At 55.4% G+C, this 18,861-nt stretch overlaps 1 protein-coding gene across 1 annotated transcript; it reads right to left on the bottom strand.

The window, feature by feature from the left end:
* Positions 1-465: 465 nt before the first annotated feature.
* BCAM (basal cell adhesion molecule (Lutheran blood group)) lies at positions 466-18,285 on the bottom strand. Its single transcript, XM_060186189.1, has 15 exons — positions 18,116-18,285; positions 15,492-15,613; positions 12,526-12,751; positions 12,367-12,437; positions 12,193-12,289; positions 11,905-12,087; positions 8,291-8,427; positions 8,043-8,199; positions 3,837-3,952; positions 3,608-3,749; positions 2,627-2,763; positions 2,329-2,473; positions 2,096-2,240; positions 1,049-1,172; positions 466-907 (listed from the first exon to the last, which is right to left on the bottom strand). Exons 1-15 carry the CDS (start codon positions 18,195-18,197, stop codon positions 902-904), a joined length of 1,890 nt encoding a protein of 629 aa, XP_060042172.1. The 5' UTR covers positions 18,198-18,285; the 3' UTR covers positions 466-901.
* Between the last annotated feature and the right edge of the window lie 576 nt (positions 18,286-18,861).

Here is an 18,861-nt window from a genome sequence, read left to right on the forward strand (position 1 = left end):
TTTTTTCCTTTCAGTCGGATGGACAGACACCATGGCCCTGCTCCCCCTTGCCTTGGTGCTCTTTTTTGGTGCCAGGGTTTGGAGTTCAAGACCCCAGGCTTGGTGCCTGTCCCTCCTCCTCGCCCCCCCCCACCCCCACTCACTGCTCTATTCCCACATTCTTCCCTCTGCGCTGGGGTCAGAGAGCTTCTGCTTTCCCAGTTTCAACTCCCTCTGGGGCTCTGGCCAGAGAGACTGGTGACTGACTTGTACTTAGGGGGACAGCACCCCAGCTCCCAAGGGGCCCTCTGGCAGCTCTGCAGCCTCTGATCTCGACCTCTCTTCTCCACTCTGGGCTGGCTGAGTCACTCCGTGTGTTTCTCTCTCTCTCTCTCTCCTTGTGACATCAGCCTCCAACTGAGGCGGTGGGCGGGGCCCTTCACCTGCACCCCCTTCCCTTGGGGACAAACGACTCTGACCCTGGGGTGGCTTGGAGATGACAGACAGCGTTTATTCCAGACTCCAGTGTCCACAGACCATGGGAGTGGGTGGGGTGCGGGGGTCCAGTGTCAGACTCTGCAGCAGGACGGCAGGTGGGGGTGGTGGAGGGTGGGCAGCATGAAGGCAGGAGGTAAAAATAGGCCGCCGACCCTCCCTCGCTCCCTCCCAGCCGGGTCCCAGGCCGGCTGGGCACGGGGCCAGCAGCTATTCTGGTCCTGGGAGTCACACTCCGGGGAGGAAGGCCCCCTCCCGCGCCCGCTCCCTGCTCCCCGCCCTCCAGCCGAGGAAGGAAGGGAGGGCCGGCCGGGGCCCGGGCGGGGCCGGGAGGAGCGGGGTGGAGGCGTGAGCAGGGCTTCAAGCCCTCGGCTCTGGGCGGCCTTGGCGTGGTCTTCTGATGGGGTGGGGGACAGGGTCCTGGGGCTCAGCACTGGAGGAGGGGGGCAGAAGTCAGCCTGCGCGCACGGGGACCCCCACCCCCGCAGGTGACCCCTCCCACGGCTTGGCGCCCAACCTCCCCCATCTCCACGCCTCCCCCGACCCCAGGTGCACCCCAGGTCCGGGCGCCCACCTCGTCTCCGAAGCCCCCGCTGCCGCGCTGGGCTCCTCCAGGGACGCCTCCCACCAGGAGCCCCGTCTGCTCAGGCCGCTCGGATGCCGACCCTGAGTGGCTCAGCTCGGGCTCGCCAGGGGGCCTGGGGAAACAGGGGACATTGGCGGTGGCCTGTCTAGGGCAGGTGCTCAGCAGCGGTGTATCAGTGGGGACCTTGGTCGCCAAGGGGAGAGCGGGGGGGGGGGGTGAGTTGGGGTGGGCTGGGGGAATAGGTGTGGACTACAAGCCAGGGAGGGTGGTCAGGTGGTGAGATGATGGTAGGGGCCACCTGGGGGCCAGGAGGCTCGTGGGAACTGGGTTGGTGCCGTTTTAGGGTCTGAATTGGTGGTATGTCTGGGGAGTGGTTGGGATTAGAGGTGGGACGGTTCCAGTGGGGTTAAAGGAACAGGGGGAAGGTGCAGTGGTTTACATTGCATACTTTCACGTTGGAGGCTCCTCCGAGGTCCCAGGTTCAATCCCTGGCACTATAAGCAGCCAGAGCTGAGAAGTGCTCCGATAAAAATAAATAAATAAATAAAAGACCGGGGTCATGGTGGCTGGGCGGTGGCACCTGGGTTCAAGCCCCCTCTCTCCCTCCCTCATCTGCAGGGAGATCCCTTCAAGAGGGCAGAAGCAGTGCTGCCGGTCTTTCTTTCTTTCTATCTTTCTTTCTCTCTCTCTCTCTCTCTCCCCTTCCCTCTCAGTTTCTCTTGGTCCTATCAAGTAAGTAAATAAATGAAGTGTCTGAAGAAAAGAGGGTGAGGGAGAAAGAATGGGGTTATGGGAGGGAGAGAGACTCAACGGGGGTAGGTTTGCGGGTGGCCCTGGATTGGGTTTTTGGGGGCTGGAGATGAGGTAGGAGCTGGGGAGATTAGCGCTGATGGAACTAGGGTGCAGAGAGGGTGAAGCTGGGTTTGGGGGCAATGATGAGGGGATGGAGGTGGGCATTGTGGGAAAGGGTGGGGAGTGGAGGCCTGGGCCTGAGGCTGCTGGTGGGGTTCCACATTCATGTTGGGGGGCACTCACCGAGCCCCCTTCTCTCCACGCCGACAGCAATGGGGACGCCCCTTGCGTCTCATGCAGTAGAAGGCGGCCACCACCAGGAGCAGGAGGCCCACGCTGACGGCCACTGCCAGGACGGCCACACCAGCCTGTGCACTCTGGGGGGACACTGCGGGCCGACACAGAGGAGGGGGTGAGCCGGCAGCTTCCCCCTCCCCCCACAGTCCCCTCCCAGCCACTCCTAGCTGGTAACTCACCGTTGCCAAAGTGGAAGACATGGCTGGCACTGCCCTCGGGGTTGGAGGCCTCGCAGACCACACCGTCACGGCTCAGGGTACTGGTCACCTTCAGTTTCAAGGTGCTGACCACCCAGCCCTGACCACCGGGGGCTGGCTCTGCAGCCTGTGGGGAGTAAGGGGTCAGGCCTGGCCCCTGCAGTCAAGGGCTTGTAGACCCCATGAAGAGGCACAGCTGGGTATGAGACCCCCCCAGCCAGCATGGATAATGAGGCGGTGAGGTCCCTCTGGTGGGTGGGGGGGGTGGGGGGCTCCTTACAGTGCCACCAGGCTGGTTCCACGTGAGCTTGGGCTCGGGGTACCCTCGGGCAAAGCAGGTAAGCTGGACTTCATCTCCTTCCCTCCAGCCGCCCTCAGGCTGGGGCGCAGTCTCCTCTGGCCTCAGTTCCGGTAATCCTGTGAAGGAGAAGGGGGTGAGGAGAGCAGGAGAAGGAAGAAGTGAGGACCTGTGTCCCTCCACCCACTGGTCCCAGTCTCCTGGCTGGTCTCCCTTCCGGACAGGACTCTTGTTCTCTGAGCCCATCCTGCACTGAGCTGCTAGGAGGAGTATCCTCTGCTCAGCTCCAGCTAATGGTGGTGCTGGGGACTGAACCTGGGACTTCCCAGCCTCAGGCATGAAAGCCTATTGCAAAACCTTTATGTTGTCTCCTCAGCCTAAGAGGGAGTTTCTGAAAACACACATGGGGGGGGAGCAGTTGCACATCCAATTGAGCTCACATGTCACCATGTAAGGACCCGGGTTCAAGCCCCTCACCCCCAGTCTCCACCTGCAGGGGCAACACTTCACAAGCGGTGGAGCAGGTCTGCAGGTGTGTGTCTCTGTCTCTCTCCCTGTCTGTCTGCCCTTTCTCAATTTCTCAGTCTATCCAAAATATCAATAAAGTAAAAGATTAAAAAGGTGAGTAAAAAAATATACACACATGTACACTGCTCTCTCTCTCTCTCTCATGCTTAAAATCCCACAGTGGCTCCCCAGTATCCTTATACATCAAGACCCAATTTCTGTGTGTGTGAGAGAGATAGATAGATAGATAGAGGGGGGAGAGAGAAATAGCACTGGGGCTTCACCACTTTAGCTGACTTTTTCAGATAGCAAGAGAAGGAGAGACACCACAGCACCCATCTTCCCTCCACTGTGGCGATGGATGGGCTCGAACCTGGGTCACAAGCATGACGAAACAGGGAGGCCCGCCTGCCTCTGTGGTGAAGACCTATGACCCCACAACGCCCCAGCCCAAACCTTGGACCAGCAGCCTGAAGCTCCGGGTGCGGCTGAGGAGGGGGACGGTGGGCACGGAGGCCTCACACGTGTAGGTGCCAGTGGACTCAAAGGTGATGGTGCTGAGTCGCAGGGTGGGGCCATCCTCCAGGGGAACAGAGTCCTGGGGAGGGGGAAGAGGCAGAGGCGGTGTGAGAGCATGGACCACAGCAGGGCCGGTGCAGGCTGGGCGGGCCTCCCTGATGCTCACCTTGGTCCAGCGCAGGGTTGGGGTGGGCAGGCCGAGCACGGAGCAGTTGATGGTGACATTGTTGCCCAGTGCTGCCCGCAGCTCCTCACCGGTGCTGAGTTCCAGGGGGTCCAGGTCTGGACAGGGAAACACACAATCCTGTCCCTAGATATCTGCTCCCTGGCTTCAGGGGCTCAGGAGCAGGCGCAAAGGGACAGCCTCAGGCAGGACATGTCAGGGGTTCCTCTGCCATCTCCCTTTACCCAGGGACCCAGCTTACTGACCTTCAGGCCAGGTTGCCAGTGGGGCAGGGAGGTGACACAGTGGACTCTCCAGCATGAGGTCCTGAGTTCAGTCCCTAGCACTGCATGTGCCAGAGTGATGCTCTGCTTCTCTCTCTCTCTCTCCTTTCTCTTATGTTAATAAATAGGTCTTTCCTGTGAGAACTATGTTGGTTATCTTTTTTTAATATTTATTTATTTATTTTTATTGCCCTTGTTTTTTTTTTATTGTTGTAGTTATTGTTGATGTTGTTGTTGTTGGATAGGACAGAGAGAAATGGAGAGAGGAGGGGAAGACAGAGAGGGAGAGAGAAAGAGAGACACCTGCAGACCTGCTTCACTGCCTGTGAAGCAACTCCCCTGCAGATGGGGAGCCGGGGGCTTGGACCAGGATCCTGCTGCCGGTCCTTGTGCTGTGCACCACATGCGCTTAATCTACTGCGCTACCGCCCGACTCCACTGTGTTGGCTATCTTTAAGGGTTGGGAGTGTGAGGACACAGAACCTTGGTGGTGTGTGTGCTGTAACTATACCCTGTCATCTTACAATCTTGTAACCCACTGTTAGTCACAAATAAAAAATAAAAAAGAAAGTCTTTCATAAATAAATCATTTCAAAAAATAGACAGCACTGGGCTCTCTCTCAAGTGTGAGGTCCAGAGTTCAATCCCTGACATCATATATATCAAAGTGATGCTCTGATGTGCTCTTTCTTGCTCTCTCTCTCTCTCTCCTATCTCTCTCTCTGCCTTCAGGGTTTTCACTGTGGGTTGGTACCTGCACTATGAATCCACTGCTTTTCTTGGCAGCCTTTTTTATTTTTTTAATTTGATAGGACAGAGAGAAATTGAGAGAGCAGGGGCGATAGAGAGGGAGAGACCTGCAGACCTGCTTCACTGCTTGTGAAGCGTCACCCCCCTGCAAATGGGGAGCAGGAGGCTTGAACTGGTATCCTTACTCCAGTCCTTGCACTTCGTACTGTGTGTGTTTAACTTGGAACCACTATCCACCCCCCACCCTCTTCCCCTGCCCACTCTCTCTGGGACCAAGGTCAACAGGCAAGCTTGGATTTGCAGGGGACACCTCCTTAGGTTTCGCCAGCCAGCCCTTTGCTCAAGCCTGATCCTCTTTGGTCATCATTTAAAAAAAATACTGGATAGAGACAGAGAGAAATTGACAGGGAAGGGGGAGAGAGAGAGAGAGAAAGAGAAAGAGAGACACCTCCAGCCCTGCTTCACTGTTCATGAAGTTCCCCCTGCAAGTGGGGGACCAGAGATTTGAACCAGGGTCTCTGTGCATGGTAATAAGTGTGCTCAACCAGATGCAGCATTGCTGGCCCTGCCATCATTTTTATCTGCTCCCACCACCCACAAAAGGGTCCTCCTATTTCTCTCCACCTCTGACTCTTGGGTTCAATGGATCCTGGTCTCATGAGCCTCCCTGCTGTCCAGGAGGCCCCCCCCCGCCCCATCTCTCCTGCACTGAGCAGCCATCCACATGATGGTTGATCCTCTCTTCTGCTTAAAGTCCTGCAGTAGCTCCAAGGTCCCCTCCACACCCAGGCCTAACTCCTTGCCAAAAGAGACATAAGATCCTGCCTGTGCTGACACCCTGGAGAAAAAAACAGTGAAGATACCAGGAGGCCAACTGGGTTCTGCCTTGGGGCCTTTGCACCTGCTGTTCCCATTGCCTGGGAAACTCTACTTCCTGCTGCTGGCATTTCTGGCCCCCTGCTTGGGGAGGTCTCTCTCAGCCTCACAGTAGCTCCCGGGAGCACCCCACCACCACCACCTCCAGCATGGAATGGCTTCCTCAGCTGTCGGAAAGGAGGTCAGCTGTGGGCCTGCAGCTGTCGGGTCTTTTGGGAACGAACATCCTCAGCTGCCCGGAGCCCCAGTGCTAGGTCACACCCCTGCCCTGGCACAGAGGCCTGGCCTCCACCCTCCAACAGCTGGTGCCATCTTAGCTGATGAGTGCTCTGGGTGGGGACTGTGTCCCAACTTCTCCCTCAGCCCAGTCCTGCCTCCTTTACCCCCTGACTCCAACATCTGCTGCACCCCCGCCCCCAGCCCCCAGCACTCCCTATCAACTTCCTGTCTGCAGGGCCAGAGAGCTAGCTTGTTGGGTAGGGTAGGGTGCCTGCCTTGCCAAGCTGTGTGTCCTTGACACTACATCGACCTGCCATAGCAGCAAAGGAAGAAGCTCTGTGTGGTGGTCTCTCTGTCAGAATGAAAGAGCAGCCTAGAGTGGGAGGTTGCACGTGTGTGAGGCTCTGATTCTACAAAAGACACACAAATGAAAAAGCTTCCTGTCCGAAATTCTCCTCACCAGAATTTGCTTCCTGGGGGACAATGCTTGGACAACCTAGTCTCTCAGAAGACTCCCCAGACAAAATTTCTGTTTGTTTTGTTTCTTGGTGGTTGCTGTGCTGCTCTGAACCAACTTATTCAGAGAGACAGAGACCATAGGGGTTAGCCAACGGGTTAAGCGCTCATGGTGTGAAGTGCAAGGACCGGCGTAAGGATGCTGGTTCGAGCCCCCAGCTCCCCACCTGTAGGGGGGTCGCTTCATAAGCGGTGAAGCAGGTCTGCAGGTGTCTGTCTTTCTTTCCCCCTCTGTCTTCCTCTCCTCTCTAGATTTCTCTCTTTCCTATCCAACAACAATGACAATGGCTACAATAATAACACAACAATAAGGGCAGCAAAATGGGAAAAATGGCTTCCAGGAGCAGTGGATTTGTAATGCAGGCACCGAGCCCCAGCGATCACCCTGGAGGTAAATAAAGAAGGAAACAAAGAGACCACAGCTCCCCCCTCCCCTAAATTGCTTCAATACAGTAGAGGCCAAGAGACCACAGCTCCCCCTCCCCTAAATTGCTTCAGTACAGTAGAGGCCAGGATTGAACCTGGGTCGTGCACACGCACATGGCAAAGCAGTGTACTTACTGTTCAAGTGAGATATTTTTCTGGCTTGAACTTCCCTTTTTTTTTGCCCCATGCTGAAGGTTGAACCCAGGGTCTCCTACATGCTAAACTGGTGCTGAACCACTGACCCAGGTCCCTGGATGCCCGCTCTTCTTCTGTTCCCCTGGGTTGGTCCTTGCACCCCTTAATTGCTCCTCAGAATGTCTCCCTGAGCCTGGGAGGCGGTGCAGTCGCTAGAGCACTGGCCTTACATACATGCGGTCCTGACTTTGATCTCTGACGTCACACGTGCCAGAGTCGTGCTCTGCTTCTTTCTCCCCTCTCTCTCCCTTTTGCTTCCATGAATAGGTTCAAAAAGAAAGGAAAAGGAGCCAGGCAGTGGCGCATTACAGTGAGCAAGGACCCAGGTTCGGGCCCCTGGTCCCCACCTGTAGGGGGCAGCTTCATAAGCAGTGAAGCAGGTCTGCAGGTTATCTCTCTGTTTCCCTCCACACATTTGAGTCCCTGATACCACACGGGAGGGGCTATGGCAACAGAAGAAGCTCTCTCTCTCCCTGTCTTGGTCTCTATTCCTGAATAAAAAAGTGATCTGGAGCAGTGGATTTGTGCACGTGCCAGGCCCAGACTTCACAGAATAGGAGAAAGAAAGGAAGGAAGGAAGGAAGGGAGGGAGAGAGGAAGGAAAGAAGGAGAGGTAGGGATGTTAGTGTAGGAACAAGGGGAACAGCTTGGGTACCCCAGGAGCCCTTGGTGGAGAGAGAGGTAACAGAAGGGAAAGCTCTATAGGACGGATTAGAAGGCCATGGGGAGTCTCCTAGGGCACTGGGGAGCCAAAGCAGATCCCAGGCAGCAGGGAGGTCTGGCTTGGGCTCTGGTAGGCATGCCCCCAGTGCCTTGTGTGGGAGACTGGAGGAGGGCGGGGCAGGAGCTTGGGGGTATTTGCACCTGGGCAGGAACCAGAGAAACAGACAAGGAAGCATTGGCGGCGGCTGCCAGGGCCTCTCCCACCCTCAGAGGGACTCACAGGCCACGCGTAGTTCCAGGGTCTGGGACAGCTCTACATCCTCAGCTGCGTCGAAGTCCTCCACCCTGCAGCCGTAGGTCCCTCGCTGGCCCCGCTGCACCCCCTCCAGGGTCAGGCTCCCCTCCAGATTCGTCTGCAGTATGTCCTCCCGGTTGTCCTGAGGGGGTGGGTGGGGGATCAGGATTCTGGCTTGGGTGGGGGAGCACAGGAGTCACATGCCAGGGATCAAGGGTGGGGGGCCGACTCACCTGCAGGTGGAAGAAGGTGTACTCAGGGCTGGGGTTGCCATCGCCCTGGCAAGATAGCTGCACCGAGTCGCCCTCTCGGACCCAGCCCTCCGTGGTGGCTGGGCTGCCCACCCAGAACTGCACGTGCTCCGTGGGGTCTAAGGGCAGAGGCCGGCCGCATCAGGGTAGAGGGAAGGGGAGGGGCAAGGGACACAGGGCTGGGGGAGGGGGAAGGGCCCCGATGGGAGGAGGACACAGGGCATCAGTGCCCAGGCTGAGGTTCACCCGTGTTCTGAGATGTGGGGTCAGTGACTGCAGAGACCCGTGTTAGTGCACTAGGATGTGAGGTCCCAGGTTTAATCCCTGGCACTGTCATCAGTCAGAGCTGAGCAGTGTTCCTCTCTCTCTGAAGTAAAATAAAAAAATAATAATAAAGTCTCAGCACAGAGGAGACAGCAGAATGGTTATGCAAACAGACTCTCATGCCTGAGGCTCCTAAATCCCAGGTTCAGTCCCCCGCACTACCAGAAGCCAGAGCTGAGCAGTGCTCTGGTGTTTCTCTGTGTGTGTCTCTCTTTGAATCGCTTTCAAAATAAAATAAATAAAATATTTTTTAAAATTTAAGGGAGTCAGGTGGTAGCACAGCAGGTTAAGTGCACATGGCATAAAGTGCAAGGACCAGCATAAAGATCCCGGTTCAAGGCCCCAGCTTCCCACCTGCGGGGGAGTCGCTTCGCAGGCGGTGAAGCAGGTCTGCAGGTGTCTATCTTTTTCTCCCCCTCTGTCTTCCTCTTCTCTCTCCATTTCTCTCTGTCCTATCTAACAACAATGACATCAATAACAACAACAATAATAACTGCAACAATAAAAAACCAAAAAACAAGGGCACCAAAGGGGAAAATAAATAAATAATTTTTGTAAAAGTCTCATGGGATAGATTTCTAAGTCTCTTCTTTTAAATAGTTTATCTATTTTTAATGAGAAAGATATAGAAAAACTCAGGCAGGAAAATCTGTTTGCATAACCATTTTTCTCTCACTCCTGCCCAATTTTATTTATTTTCAATGAGAGACAGAGAATGAGAGAGACCAGAGCACTGCTCAGCTTTGGCTGATGGTGGTGTTGGGGATTGAACCTGGGACCTCAGAGCCTCAAGCATGAAAATTATTTGCATAACCATTATGCTGTCTCCCCCAGCCCTGATTTCTGACTCTTAAATAGAAATGGGGCAGGGCTGGGGAGACACCACCTTGGTTATGCAAAGACTTTCCTGACGTCCCAAGTTTGATCCCTGTAGGACTATGTGAAAACTTGGTAGAGTTTAGGGAAGCTCTCCCATCCTTGGATGGAGGTCTGGAAAGACACCCCACTTGTTAGCCTCTCTCTTCATAGAGAGGAGCCAAGAGGGAAAAGTCTCCCAGACTCAGTTTCTCCTAGTTAGTCTCTCAAGCTCACAGAAAGCCTACAGGCCTCTCACACTTAGTTCTCCCTGCTAGCAGCAGGCCACACAGCTGCCTGCTTTAAGGTTCATTCAAAGTTCATGACAGTTACTCAAAGTTCACACATCCACTTCACCTTTTGATCACAAAGGAGAACACACTCTATCATACACCTCCCCAACACCAGACAGAGAAACCCCCAAAATCTTATTTTCCTTGTGTCCTTTAATATCTATGATTTACATCAAGCCTTGTTTTTCTTCTCTCTATCTCACCTTACTGGTTTAACCCCTATGCTTCTCTCAAATGCCTTTGGATAATTAACTTGCCTGCATCATGGAGACTAATTGTCTTGACCTTTATGTATCTGCATCAATTCTAGTCATTCCAGCCTCCTACCATAGGGGCAAGCTGACCTTTAAGAAACCTGTAATTTCTGATGTATTTAAAAAATGTTCTTTGTTTAACTTTCTATATATACCCAAACCCACCTTCCAATAAATAAGTGTTTGTACCAAAGTACTCCCCGAGTCTTCCTTTCTGAATCACTGAGCCCTTGAGCTGGTGAGGGAAGATGTGTGGCTTACCTCCTGGCTGGAGCCACCCCACATGAGCCCCAGCAGATTCCCAGCATCAGCATCAGTCAGAGCTGAGCAGTGCTCTGGTCTCTGTCATTCTCTGTCTCTCACAGAAAATAAATAAAATTGGACCAAGCAGAGAGCATAGTGGTTATGCAAACAGGCCCCAGGTTCAACCCCTGCTACCACTATAAGTCAGAGTGGAGCAGTGCTCTAGAAAACAGATAAATATAGAAATAAACAGTCAGCTCTGGAGGTGGCACAGTGGGTAGAGCAGTAGACTTTATGGGCACTGGCTGGCATGGTACACTCTATTGCTCCTTCTCTCTCTCTCTCTTCTGTTTCTCCTCCCTTCTGCTCTCCTTGTAGTATCTGGGGGTGGGAGGTGGGGAAGTGTGCCAAGAGTGGTGGAATTGTGCAACCTTAGGGAAACCCTGGTGGCAAAAATAAATAAATGAAGACATTTAGTTATGAGGATTGGCGAGGTAGCTCACTTGAATAGTGCAGCACTTTGCCATGTACTCAAACCCAGGTCTGAGCCTGGCTCCCGCTGCATTGAGAGAAGCTCTGGATTCTCTCCTGTCTATCAGTCACTCTGTCTCTCCAGGTAACAGTCCACCAGAAAGGGGGGGGGGGGATAGCATAATGGTTATGCAAAAACCTGAGGTTGCCAAGTCCTAAATTCAATGCCCTGTGCCACCATCAGTCAGGCCGAAGCAGTGTTCTGGTTAAAATAATATTAATAAGAATATGAATAGAGTGGGCATAAATAGCATAATGGTTATGCAAAGAGACTCTCATGCCTGAGGCTCTGAAATGCCAGGTTCAATCCCATATCAGAGCTGATCAGTGCTTTGGTAATAAATAAATAAATAAATAAATAAACAAAACTTTATGGGACCAGGTGGTGGCGCACCTGTTTAAGCGCACATATTATGGTGCAGAAGGACCCAGGTTCAAGCCCCTGGTCCCTGCCTGCAGGGGGAATGCTTCATGAGTAGTGAAGCAGGGCTGCAGGTGTCTCTCTGTCTCTCTCACCATCTCTCTGTCTATCCAATAGTATACAAATAAAATTAAAAATGAACAAATAAATAAAACTTTAAAAATAAGAGGGTCAGGCGGTGGTGCACCTGGTAGCTCGCACAAGGACGGGTTCAGTCCCTCGGAGGAAGCTTCACAAGTGGAAAAGTGATGCTGCGGATCTCTACCTACCTCTCTATTTGCACCTGCTCGATAAGTTTCTCTATCCAACAAATAGATGAAATAAAGTAAAATAACACGGAAGAAAAGAAAAATAAAAGGAAGTCGGGCTGGGCGGTGGCGCCCCTGGTTGAGGGCACACTTTACAGTGTGCAGGGGTCCAGTCCCCACCTGCGCGGAGGGGCGGGGGGGGGGGGAGCTTCCTCTCTAGCCTCCCCCATTCCTTCTCAACTTCTGTCTCTATCCAAAATGATTAAAAAAAAAAAAAAGAAATAGAAAGAAAAATTCACAGAGGAATTCCAGTTTTGAAGAAGTACAATTAGTTCTGAAATTCCCTGGGGCCCGCGAGGTGCTGGGAGGGGTCGTCAGAGGTCAGGGGAGCTTGTGGAGGTTAGCGGTCAGGGGTTCAGGGCCTCACAGTGCAGGGTGAGGTGGAAGGAGGCGCTGTCGAGGCGGCCCTGGCGGCCACCCGGCAGGCGGTAGCGCGCGGAGCAGTGGAAGCTCGAGTCGCGGTCGGCCTTGTGGACGCGCAGGTAGAGGGTGCTGGTGAGGGACTGTAGCCCCGAGGTCTCCTTCACGGTGCGTGTGGTCACGTAGCCATCTGGGGGTGGGGGTGGCAGAGAGACAGAGAGGGGTGACCTGGGTGTTCACCTGACCCCCTCCCTACTCGCCCGCCCCCCCTCCCCTCTGCAGGTGCACCACCCACCTGGCTTCATCTCCTTGGGCACCTTCAGAAGCTGCCCGTCCCGGTACCACGAGATCTCAGGCGCCGGGTTCCCGTTGAAGCTGCTGCAGGTGGCCACCTGGGGTGGCACAGGCGATACTGTGGGGTCCTCTCTTCCCTATAGACCTCCCCCAGCCCCACCCTGTCCCCCAGTACCTCCTGGGCTGTGTCCTCCAACACAGACAGAGTCCCCTTGTTGGGCAGCACCTCGGTGGCCTCTGGCTTGGCTGTGAAGGAGAGGAGGTTCCGGTCAGAGGGGGTGTCTCAGCGCCCCTTCACCCCCCCACCTGCCTATGAGGTGCCCAGGACACTGACCGAATACACGCAGCCTCGCGGTGGCCTCTGCGGTGCTCGAGGCCCCCGACTTCACCAAGCACACGTAGTCCTTCTCGTCCCCCACCTGGGCTGCGGCCAGCACCAGGCGCCCCCGGGGGTCCAGCTGGTAGGGGGGATTGCGGCCCCGGGAGTCATGCGTGCGGCCCTGGATGTCGGAGCCGCGCAGCTCCACTGAGGCCAGGAGGTGGCGGGTCCCACGGTCCACCTGCACGACAGAGGCTTGTCTGCCGCCACTGGCTTGGCTCTTCTTTTTTAAAAATTTGTATTTATTTATTTATTTTCCCTTTTGTTGCCCTTGTTGTCTTTCATTGTTGTTGCAGTTATTATTGTTGTTATTGATGTCGTCGTTGTTGGATAGGACAGAGAGAAATGGAGAGAGGGAGGGGAAGACAGAGAGGGGGAGAGAAAGACAGACACCTGCAGACCTACTTCACCGCCTGGGAAGCGACTCCCCTGCAGGTGGGGAGCCGGGGGCTCGAACCGGGATCCTTCGCCACATGCACTTAGCCTGCTACGCTACTGCCCGACTCCCTCTTCTTTGTTTTTTAAACTAACTTAAAAAAAATTATTTGTATTTACTGGATAGGGACAGCCAGAAATTGAGAGGGAAGGAGGAGAAAGGAAGACAGAGAGACACTTGCAGCCCTGCTTCCCCACTTGTGAAGCTTTCCCCCTGCAGGTGGGGACTGGAGGCTTGAACCCAGGTCCTTGCGCACTGTAATGTGTGCATTTAACCAGGCGCACCACCACCTGGCCCCTTAAATTAATTCTTTACATTTATTTTCCAGTAATTAATTATTTTATGAATTTGAGGGTTATCACTGGGGGTTGGATCGACCTTCCCGTGGTGCATCCCGTGAGTCCCCATTCATTGGGGAAACTGACGATCCTTCCTAGCCGACTGAATCCACGTGGATCCCAGTCACTTTCAAAGCCATTAACTGGCTACGGAAGAAGGGCAAACGCTAGAAGAAGAAGAAGACTGGGGGTTGATGCCTGCACTGCAAATCCACTGTTCCAGCAGCCATCCTCCACCTCCCTCTCTATTTGTAATCTATTTTGACAGGACAGACAGAAATTGAGAGGGGAGGGGAGATAGGGAGAGAAGGGGGCAGTGGCGTACCTGGTTAAGTGTGCACTACAGTGTTCAAGGACCCGCGTTCAAGCCCCTAGTTCCCACCTGTAGGGAGAAGTCTTCACAAGCGGTACAGGTGTCTCTCTGTCTCTCTCCCTATCTTCCCTTCCCCTCTCAATTTCTGAATACCACTTGGGTGAGCTATGTCTCGGTTCTTTCTGTATTTTCTCTTCATTCTCTTTTCTCTCTTTAGCCGTACACCTGGGTCTTGTCTTCTCTGAATGTTCTCCTTCAGTAGCTAGCGAGCCCTCTATAAGAGGTGTTTATTTTTTCTCAGAGCACTGCTGAGCTCTGGCTGCTGGTGCTGCTGGGATTGAACCTGGGACCTCAGAGCCTCAGGCACAAATCTGTTTCATTGCCACTATTCTACTTCCCTGCCTCCCCCTTTAAGATAGGTATTTATTCATTTTAAAGAGTTGTTTATTTATAAGTATTTTAGCACCTGTTCCCAGTCCTATTTATTTATTTAGAGGCAGAGAAAGACCACAGCACTGAAGCTTCCTTCAATGCACTGGGGGCCAGCCTGACATATTGATTTATTAATGAGAGCCAACCAGAGCATCACTCTGGCACATGTGGTGCAGAAATTGCACGTCATGCTTAAGTGTTTCACACTTTATCTACTGCACCACTCCCATGAGGCCATAAAATTATTTTTACAGGGTCCAGGTGGTGGCACACCTGGTTAAGTGCACACGTTGCAGTGCACAAGAACCTGGGTTCAAGCTCCCGGTCCCCACCTGCAGGGGGAAAGCTTCTTTGTCTCCCTCCTTCCCCTTCCTTCTCATTTTCTCTCTGTCTCTAGTCAATAATAAATAAAAATATTTTTAAAGTATTATTTTTACTTATTATTATTAAAATTTTAATATTTATTTATTTTCCCTTTTGTTGTCCTGGTTTTTTATTGTTGTAGTTATTATTATTGTTGTTATTGACGTCGTCGTTGTTGGATAGGACAGAGAGAGAGAAATGGAGAGAGGAGGGGAAGACGGGGGGTGGGTGGGGGAGGGGGAGAATGATAGACACCTACAGACCTGCTTCACAGCCTGTGAAGCGTCTCCCCGGGGGCTCGTACCGGGATCCCTACGCTGGTCCTTGCGCTTTGCGCCACGTGCACTTAAACCGCTGCGCTACCGCCCGACTCCCATTATTATTATTTTTATATTTATTTGTTTTCCCTTTTGTTGCCCTTGTTATCTTTTGTCGCTGTAGTCATTCTTGCTGCCGCTGCTGTCATTATTGGATAGGACAGAGAGAAATGGAGAGAGGAGGGGAAGACAGAGAGCGGGAGAGAAAGACAGACACCTGCAGACCTGCTTCACCGCCTGAGAAGCGACTCCCCTGCAGGTGGGGAGCCCGGGGGCTCGAACCGCGATCCCTAGGCCGGTTCCTGCACTTCGCGCCACGTGCGCTTAACCCGCTGCGCTACTGCCGGACTCCCTATTTTTATTTACTATTAAGAGAGAGAGAGAGAGAGAGAAAGAGAACGAGAGAACCAGAGCATCACTCTGGCATCCTTGTGCCCTGAACTCATAACCACATACCTACAAGTCCTGTTCTCCTGATGGGCTTCCTCCCTGATACCTCCTGCACCCTCCCTTGTGGGGGTGTCATGCTAGTCTCTGCTATGCACCCTCCACCAAAGGACCCCAGACTCCTTCCCCCTGGGAGCCCTGGGAGCCTCCATCCCGTCCCTATACTCAAATGGAAAAGCCCATGAGGGAGTTCTCAGGGCTGCTGAGGGGTGGAGCATCTGCAGCCTTTTTGTACCCAAAGACCAGGGACCTGTCACCCAGCAGGCAGCACTCACCAGGTACCATTCCAGCACCAAATGGTCAGGGGCCCCCAAGGGGGTACAGTCCAGGGTGACAGGGTCCCCACGCATCACCTCCACCAGGGGAGGCACAGATACACGCATCTCAGCCTGGGCACCTGTGGGGAGAAAGACACAGGCCTCAACCCTCAGACCAGGGGTCTCCCAGCCCCTCCTCCCTCAGACCCAGGACCCCCCCCCTCCCCGCCACCTCTCTGAGACCCAGGGGCCTCTCAGCCCCTTTTCCCTCACACCTAGTTCCTCATTCCCTTCATCTCTCTTCTCTGTGTCTCTGGGCCTCAAGCCCCTCAGCATTTCTTTTTCCTTTTAAGAATAACAATGGGGAGTCGGGCGGTAGCGCAGCGGGCTAAGTGCAGGTGGCGCAAAGCACAAGGACCGGCATAAGGATCCCGGTTCGAAACCCCCGGCTCCCCACCTGCAGGGGAGTCGCTTCACAGGCGGTGAAGCAGGTCTGCAGGTGTCTGTCTTTCTCTCCTCCTCTCTGTCTTCCCCTCCTCTCTCCATTTCTCTCTGTCCTATCCAACAACGACAACAACAATAATAACTACAACAATAAAACAACAAGGGCAACAAAAGGGAATAAATAAATTAAATAAATATTAAAAAAAGAATAACAATATAGTGGTCCGGGAGGTGACGCAGTGATAAAACTTTGGACTCTCAAGCATGAGGTTCTCGACTTCGATCCCCGGCAGCACATGTACCAGAGTGATGTCTGGTTCTTTCTCTCTCCTCCTATCTTTCTCATAAATAAATAAAATCTTTTTTAAAAAGAATAAAATATATTTATATATATGAGAAAGAGAAATCACAACATCACTCTGGCACATGTGATGTCGGGGACCAAACTCAGGACCTCATGCTTAAGGGCTCAACACTACCCACTTCACCATCTCCAGCTGCAAGGCCCTGGCCTTTCTCTTTTTTTTATTATTTTTTTATTATCTTTATTTGTTGGATAGAAACAGCCAGAAATCGAGAGGGAAGGAGGAGATAGATAGATAGATACCTGCAGGCCTGCTTCACCACTTGCAAAGCTTTCCCCCTGCAGGTGGGGGCCAGGGGCTTGAACCCGGGTCCTTTCGCACGATAACATGTCGCTCAACCAGGTGTGCCACCACCCGGCCTCCAGGCCTTTTTCTTACCACTCTCTCCACTTGCAGAACTAACGGTCCCTCCCTGAGTTACCAGGCCCCTGAGGGCCTCTCCTGGCTCCCTCCTCCTGGGCTAACAGTATTTTCCCTTGCTCTTTCCCACAAGGCCCCTCAGGGGCAGGGTGAAGGCTGGCTGTCCCTTTGTCCCCAGCCCCCAGGCACCTGAGGAAGGAGCCCCAGGCCTCTCTGCAGTGGTCTCCACCTCTGCCTGTCTTCCCGGCTCTGCATCTTTCCCTCTCTGCCTCTCCTTGTCTCCTTCAGAGACCTGTCAGTCCCTGCCTCCATCTCTCTCAGCCCCTCAGAAGTGGGGGGCCGGGTGTGGGCTGTGGCTGGGCTGGGAGGGGAGCTGAGGCTGGATGGGTGTGTGGGGGTGGCAAGGGGGGGACAGGGCTGGGCAGGTTTCAGGAATGTGGGAGGGACAGGCTGGTTGAGACCTGCCAGGCCTGGCGCCCAAGCCCCCCGCCCGCCCCTTGGCCCCTCAGCCGCTGAGCACCAGGGGAGGGGGGCAGGTGTATGTTCTCACTGCAGGGTGGGACTCTGGGACAAAGCAGACTGGCCTCCAGAGCCCCAGGGTGGTGGGTAGCCGGGACCCTCCTGTCCAGGACCCCCATAGACAGGGCAGCCTGGCAGGCGGGGAAGCTGGCTCTTACCCCTGCCATTCTGGCTTGAGTCCTTAGCACTTCCCTCAGCCTCCCCGCCCAGCCCAGCCCGGCCCAGCCCTGCCCCCGGGGACCACTCTGTGCCAGGCGGGTGCCAGGGGCCCAGATTCCTGGGCACCCATCTCTGGCGCTGGCCTGTCCCCCACCAGAGGGGGCGTGGGGCCAGGATGGAGCTTGGAGCTGGCTCTGAGCAGCGGTGTGGATACCCGGACAGACGGAGAGATGTCTCTCCCCCAATCCCCTTCTATTTCTGCCCCGCCACCACGCAGGTGTGCGGCTCCCTGTAGTGCCAGTTGGGGGCAGAGTCCCCCGGGGGAACACTGGGGGCTCCACCGCCCTTGGCCGCGGGGAGGCGGGCTCTTTGGAGAGTCTCCCGCTTTAAATCAAGCTGGCGAGGGGGTTGGGGGGGAGGCCCCCTCCCATGGGGTGTATGACTTGGTTTCTGGCCAGAGTCCCCGACTCCTTGCAAACTTGAGGAGCTCAGAGCAGAGCAGCACTAGAGCTTTGACCACCTGTGTCCCGGAGAATGGGGGTTCGGCCTGGAGCCCCCGGTTTTGGGCTGGGGGGGCGGAAGGTGGGGTGGTACCCTGCTGGGTAGGGGGGAGGGGCTGACATCTGGGGTCCGGTGGTCTTGGAACCGCTCAGACTGGTGTCTCCTGGGAAGGGGAGTGCCATGTTCCCATGCCACCCCACCCCCGTTCCCTGGGGTCCCCAAATTGTGTATCCTGGGGTGGCGGAAAGCCCCTGGCCCCCTCGGGGTCCCCGGCGCGCCCCGCCCCCGCCCTACCTGGGTGCGCCCCCAGCAGGAGCGCGAGCGCCAGCAGCCGCGGGGCCCGGCGCGCCCGGGCGCGGGAGTCGGGGGGCTCCATGCTCGGGGCCGCGGGGTGACTGAGCCCGGGCTGCGGCGGTGGCTGCTGCGGCTGCGGCGGGAGGGCGACCGGGGCCGAGAAGAAGGCCCCGCCCCAGCAGCCCCGCCCCACCCCGCCCTCCCGGCCCCCCTTGTCCCCCAGAAACCGGGCACCCGGCCAGGACCTCCCACTGCCCGGGGCGGACCTCCCAGCGCTGCTCCGGCCCAGAAGCGGCCCCCTTTCCCGGCCCTGCCCCTCACCCCCCACCCCCCACCCCGGCCTCGGGCCCCAGCCCCCCTCCCCCCTCCCCCCGCCCCGTGTCCAGCGCCCGCCCGCGGCAGGTGACCCGCCCCGACCAGTCTGGCCAGTGTCCCGCTGTGATGGCGCTGGACACCCTGCATTGTCACCAGGGGACTCACGGGGACAGGCCCCCGCCCACCCCCGGGGCTGCCCAGATCTCCCCCATGTTACTGGGGTTCCCCCCCAGCGTGGCTTGCACAAGCCTCTTTCCCAAGGGCGCGCGTGGCCCAAGCACACCCCCGCCCCGCAAGTAGCTGGTGAGCCGGGCGAGCTGGTGTCCCGGCCGGACATTGCCAGCCTGCCCAGTGGCCCGGGACAGCCTCTCCCTCCGGCCTGCGCGCCTGGAGCCCCATCCGCTCCTTCTCTTATCTGCCCAGGCCTCCGA

The sequence above is a fragment of the Erinaceus europaeus genome, chromosome 2 (genome assembly GCF_950295315.1).
Source record: "Erinaceus europaeus chromosome 2, mEriEur2.1, whole genome shotgun sequence".
NCBI classification, from domain to species: Eukaryota; Metazoa; Chordata; class Mammalia; order Eulipotyphla; family Erinaceidae; genus Erinaceus; species Erinaceus europaeus.